A 6,016-nucleotide genomic window follows, 5' to 3' on the forward strand; every position below is an offset into this window, starting at 1 on the left:
GGACTAAAGCCCTGACTGTGCTGTGGAAAATTGTAGGGCACTCAATGAGGGGATTGCTAGTTCTTTTCACTCTTTTTGGATAGGGTTTTTTCCATTCCTGTTCATCAATTGGGTCGAGAATTGTTATATTTGGAATCACTGCCCCCAGGGCACAGGTCCGATCTTTATCAAGGGGCAAAACTTTCCAGGCCTCCTTTTCACAGATCCAGTGCCATCCTGAACCCTGGGGAGGAATTAATCTCAAAGGGAACTGTGCCATCCCCGCAACAATTTCTGGGTTTATCTCTTCTTTTGAATTGTTTTTATCACAGTAGGGGGGGAGAATGATTTTTCCTGTAGTGTTTATAATCATGCAGGGAACAACATCCTGATTAGAAATTACATTACTTAGGGCCACCGGATAATAAACCTCTGTAACTGGCTTCCAGGTCCCTGGGAAATTCATCATGGACTTACCGAAGTTTGTCTCATTTAGTAAAATGCCAATTAGGGGCCACTCACTATTCTCATCATCAATTGCTGGTACTTGAGTACAAATCCAGCATTCAGTTTTCCGGAGAATTTTAGATACGTTTTGGACTAGGGCCACATGCAATTTTTGGTCCCAAACTCGGTTCATAGTTACCGGTTGCATGAACAGAATACACAGAACAAGCAGTCTATTCCACATCCTCGTCATCGGTGTCCGGTTCTGATTGGCTGGTTGTTCCAGGAGCTGATGCTTTCTTGACTCTGGAATAGTGGAACCAGGGTTCTCTGCCAGCAACTTTGACGGCGGTGAGGGAAGTCAGCAGGACTTGGTATGGTCCTCTCCACTTGGCTCGCAAGGGGTCACTGTTCCACCACTTGACGTAGACCCAGTCTCCTGGTTGGAATGGGTGAGCAGGGGTGTCCAGTCCTATGGGTCTGGATAACTCGATGACCTTCTGCAGTTTCTGCAAAGTAGAGCCTAAAGCAATCAAATATTTTTGTAAATCGGCTCTCCCTCTTAAGTGTACATCCCCTGGTATATGTGGTGCCTGATATGGTCTTCCATATAGTATTTCATATGGGCTTATGTTATCCCTCCGCCTCGGCTGGATACGAATCCTCAGCAGAGCTAGTGGCAAAGCTTGAACCCACGACATAGATGTTTCCTGACAAATTTTGCTTATTTGCATTTTCAAAGTGCCATTCATTCGTTCAACTTTGCCACTAGCCTGAGGTCTATAGGGGGTATGTAGGTCCTAGACAATTCCCAGGATGCAGCATACTTCTTTTACTACTGTCGCAATGAAATGTGTTCCTCTGTCTGATGCCATTCCTAGAGGAACCCCAAACCTTGGAATTATGTGGTTAAGTAAAGCTTTTACCACTTCCCTTGCTGTGTTAGTGCGACAGGGGTATGCTTCAGGCCATCCACTGAAAGTGTCAACCAATACAAGGATGTATTTGTACCCCCCCCCATGGTGGTAACTCAGCAAAATCTATTTGCCAGTAATCTCCGGGTTGGTCTCCAACTTTTGTTACCCCTAGTACCACTCTCTTTGATGTATCTGGGTTGTTTCGTTTGCAGATTTCACACTTACCTACTATGGACTGCACAGCTTCAGTCATATTTGTTTCTATTACTGTTTTCTTTAGATGTTTCAGGAGGTTTTCCGTTCCCCAATGGGTAGCCTCGTGTTCCTGTTGAGTTATTTCCCTAAGGAGCGGTGGTGGGACTACAACCTGTCCAGTAGGGGTAACAGCCCACCCCCCTTCTTTGATTTCAGTTTTCAGTGATCTAATTAGCTGATTGTCTCTCTCATCATACTTAGGGGTGTATTTTGTCAAATCAATTTCTTTTTGTGGCACTATTGCCAAGATGCCTTTTTCTGCAGCCCCTTTTGCTGCTTGATCAGCAAACTGATTTCCCAATTCGGGAATTGTTTTCCCCTTTTGGTGGGCCCTACAATGCATAATAGCTACCTCCTCTGGTTTCCAAATACTCTGCAGGAGTGCATGGATTTGGTCTGCATGCTTGACTCCACTGCCTTGGGCTGTCAGTAGTCCTCTTTCTTTCCGGATTGCTCCGTGGGTATGTACAACACTAAATGCATATTTTGAGTCAGTCCAGATATTTACCTTCTTTCCTTCACTCAGTTCCAAGGCTCTTGTCAATGCGATTAATTCTGCTTTTTGGGATGACACACCTGCTGGCAAGGCCTTTGCCTCGATCACTTCGTCTCTGGTCGTCACTGCATACCCTGTGAAGCGCTTACCATCTCGCATGAAGCTGCTTCTGTCTGTATACAGTTCCCAGTCTGCATTTTCCAGGGGCACATCTTTCAGGTCTGGTCTGCTGGAGTAAGTCTCCTCTATAGTCTGTAAACAGTCATGCTCGGGGACATTTGGTTAGTGTTGAAGACAGAAACATAGCTGGATTTACAATAGATGTTGTTTTCAAAGTAACATCGTCTTGTTCCAGCAACACAACCTGGTACTTAAGCATTCTGCTGGGGGACAGCCAGTGGCCTCCCTTCTGTTCAAGCACGGTTTGAACTGCATGGGGTACATACACAATGATATGCTGCCCAAGGGTGAGCTTCCGGGCCTCTTCAATCAGGATAACAGTTGCTGCAACGGCTCGCAGCCACCCTGGCCACCCTTGGCTAACACTGTCCAGCTGTTTAGAGAAATAAGCCACAGCTCTTCGTTGGCTTCCCAGAGTTTGCGATAATACCCCCAGAGCAACATTCAACTGCTCGTGTGTGAATAGTTCAAAAGGTTTAGTCAAATCTGGTAGTCCTAGCGCTGGAGCTGACATTAAGGACTGTTTCAGTTGTTTAAACACATCTCTGGTCTCATCTGTCCATGTTACAACTCCCTCTTTGGCCGTTTTCAGGGCTTCATACAGAGGTTTGACCAGCAACCCATAGTTAGCTATCCACAGCCGACACCATCCTACCATTCCCAGGAAAGCCTGCATTTCTCGTACAGTGTGGGGCTCTGGGAGACGGCAAATGGCCTCTTTTCGATCTGTACTGAGTCGCCGATGCCCACGATAGATTTCAAGTCCCAGGTAGATGACTATCTCTTTGACTATCTGTGCCTTCTCTCTCGAGACCCGATACCCACTTAGCCCCAAAAAGTTCAAGAGACTTACAGTGAGCTCGATCCATTGGTCCCGGCTTTTGGCTGCAATTAAGATGTCGTCTACATACTGCAGGACAACTCCTTCTTGCTGCTGTCTTCTCCAGTCCTCCAGTTCTTTTGCCAACTGATTTCCAAAAAGTGTTGGACTGTTCTTAAAGCCTTGTGGAAGAACTCTCCAGGTTAGTTGCGTTTTTCTCCCTGTCTCAGGATTTTCCCACTCAAAGGCAAAAATCTCCTGGCTGTCTTTGTGTACAGGAATGCAGAAAAAGGCATCTTTAAGATCGAGTGCAGTGAACCATCCTAAATCCTCTGTCAATGTGGTTAACAGTTTATAGGGGTTGGCTACCACTGGGTAAATGTCCTCAGTTATTTTATTGATGGCCCTAAGATCCTGGACTAGCCGATAGCTTTTGCCATTGGCCTTTTTCACTGGTAGGATGGGGGTATTAAATCTGGATTCACATTCTACCAGTAAACCAAATTTAAGGAACTTTTCAATTATAGGTGCTAGGCCTTTTCGGTTTTCTAATTTCAAAGGATACTGGTTTTGCCTTACCGGGACTGCTCCTGGCCTGAGTGCGATGCTTACTGGTTCAGTTTGCTTTGACTTCCCAGGGTACTCGCTGGCCCAGACTAAAGGTATGACAGCATTTTCAACTTCTGCGGGGATCTCTCCATGATTTTCCTGTATAAAGAAAGCAGTTGCCTCAATATATTTAGTATCTGGGATTATAACCTTTATGTCTCCCCCCTTGGTGAATTTAATTTCGGCTTCTAATTTTTCCAGTAAGTCTCTACCCAGTAAAGGCTTAGGAGAATTTGACATGTAAAGAAATTGGTGAGTTACCCAGTGCTTGCCTAATTTGAATTTTAAAGGTTTAAAAAATGGCCTTGTTTCACTTACCCCTGTAGCACCTACCACAGTTACAGTTTCATGACTCAGTTTCCCTTCCAAAGTATTTAATACAGAGTATGCCGCACCTGTGTCAACCAAAAATTCAACATTCTCCCCCCCAGCTTAGTTGTAACCAGAGGCTCTGCTGGGGAAGAAACCTCCGGTCCCCCTCATACATTCTGACTCACAGTCAGTTGGGGGGCTGGTGGTGGTGGGGGGGGAAGTGGGTTTTCAGTTCCCCTCAACTCCGGGCAGTCTTTTCTCCAATGTCCCTTTTTCTTACAGTTAGAACATCTGTCTGCTATGTCCTGTCGACGGTTAGACCTGTTATATCTGTGGTTACGTCTATGAGGCTCTCTATAGCCACCTTCTTGTTCCATCACCCTTGTTTTCCTTTTCCGCTCCCTATTTTGATATACCGTCCAGGCTATATCTAACAGCTCACCAATATCCTTTTTATCACCACCTGCTTTTTGCAGTTTTCTTCTTATATCATCTGTGGACTGCCCTACAAATAAGTATACCAGATTTTTCTTTCCCATATCTGATTCAATGTCTATGTCGGTATATTTCCTGATGACATCCTTTAACCTGTTCAGAAAATCTGTGGGTGATTCATTTATGTCTTGTCTAACCTCATACATTTTGGACCAGTTCACCGCTTTTGGAACTCCATGCCGAAATCCATAAATTACCCAGTCTCGATAACGTTTCAAAGCTTCTAAATTTGCTGATACGTTAGGATACCATCCAGGATCCTCGGGGGGGGGGGGAAGATATCTTTGATATCCTCACCTGGAAACTGCCCAGAGGTTTTTAGCATCTCTATTGCAGTTCGAGCAGCTCTTTTTACCATCTCCTTCTCTGTTTGGTCTAATAAGGTATCCATCATAACCTCTAGATCACACCAATCAGGATTCTGAGTTTTGATTGCTCTTTGGACATAATTTGTCACTTTTTCTGGATTATCTCTATATGCCCCTACACGATCTTTCCATTGCTGTAACTCAAACAGTGAGAAAGGAACCTTTATTAATACCGTGCCCTGATTGGTTACAACTTGTCTTAAGGGGGCTTCTAACGGTGGCTTGTCTTTTGCTCTTGTTCTACTTGCAACCGGGTCGGGGACTGCTAACGCTTCGCGGGCCCTCTTTCCCTTTGGTCTTACTACAGGCGGGTCTGTTTCTCCTTCCCCCGGGCTATCACTTAATTCACCCTCTGCTTCCGTGTCCTTATCAAACGGTGGTAAACCTCGCTTCTCCCTTCTCTCAGCAGCTGAAACCGGCTTGCCCTGTCTATGCGTCTCTGTTCCCTCTTCATGAGTGGCAGAAGTTGAAAACTCTCTCGGTTCCTCTTTTCTCCCCCCCTCCGGAAAGGTGGAATGGCCCCCCTCGGGAGGGGGAAGCGTGGGAAAGGGGGCGGCTCCAGCTCCACCCCCCAAGTCAGTCAGGACAGAGGCCCCGCCTGTTGGCACCGCCCCTGCCCCTCCTGGAATTCCAGGGGTTGTTCCTGCTACCGCTCCTGGGGCCCCTCCCCCCGCCGCCGCTGCAACCGGGGCTGGCCCCAAGCCTGTTACTCCCGCAGTGCCTGCTCCTGTACTCATTGCCATGGCAGCAAGTCCCGTACTAACCGTGCCCGCAACGGCTCCCGCCGCCCCCGAGCCAACTCCTCCGGAGATTCCAACTTGTCCAATTCCCCCCAGCGCAGCCATACCCGCACCAGGGAGCCCTCCCACGGCTCCCGCCTGCCTAGCCGGAGCCGGTCCAGGAGCCGCCACCCCGGCAGCCCCAGCCCCCCCCGCTGCTGTCTTACAAATATTAGAAAAATAAAAAACCATTAGGGGCTTAAGGCATCAGAAGAATCTAATGAAATTAGTTCTTAATAACACCCAATATACAGTCTGGTTAACTGACTTTCGGGAGAATTGTGCTAAGTATGCAACCAACACCCAAGCAGGCATAACAACAAACCAATTAACCGGGGATGGAAATTATAGTTCAATAG

At 46.9% G+C, this 6,016-nt stretch overlaps 1 protein-coding gene across 1 annotated transcript; it reads right to left on the minus strand.

Moving 5' to 3' along the window:
- Positions 1-226: 226 nt before the first annotated feature.
- Positions 227-5,723, minus strand: LOC113959225. The gene is given in 5 exon segments (XM_027668094.1): positions 227-1,440; positions 1,442-1,617; positions 2,107-2,346; positions 2,459-3,802; positions 5,643-5,723. Coding segments are annotated over 5 exon segments (2,622 nt in total). The 3' UTR covers positions 227-659.
- Positions 5,724-6,016: the final 293 nt, after the last annotated feature.

Source organism: Corapipo altera, unplaced genomic scaffold, assembly GCF_003945725.1.
Source record: "Corapipo altera isolate COAL_440 unplaced genomic scaffold, ASM394572v1 61029, whole genome shotgun sequence".
NCBI classification, from domain to species: Eukaryota; Metazoa; Chordata; class Aves; order Passeriformes; family Pipridae; genus Corapipo; species Corapipo altera.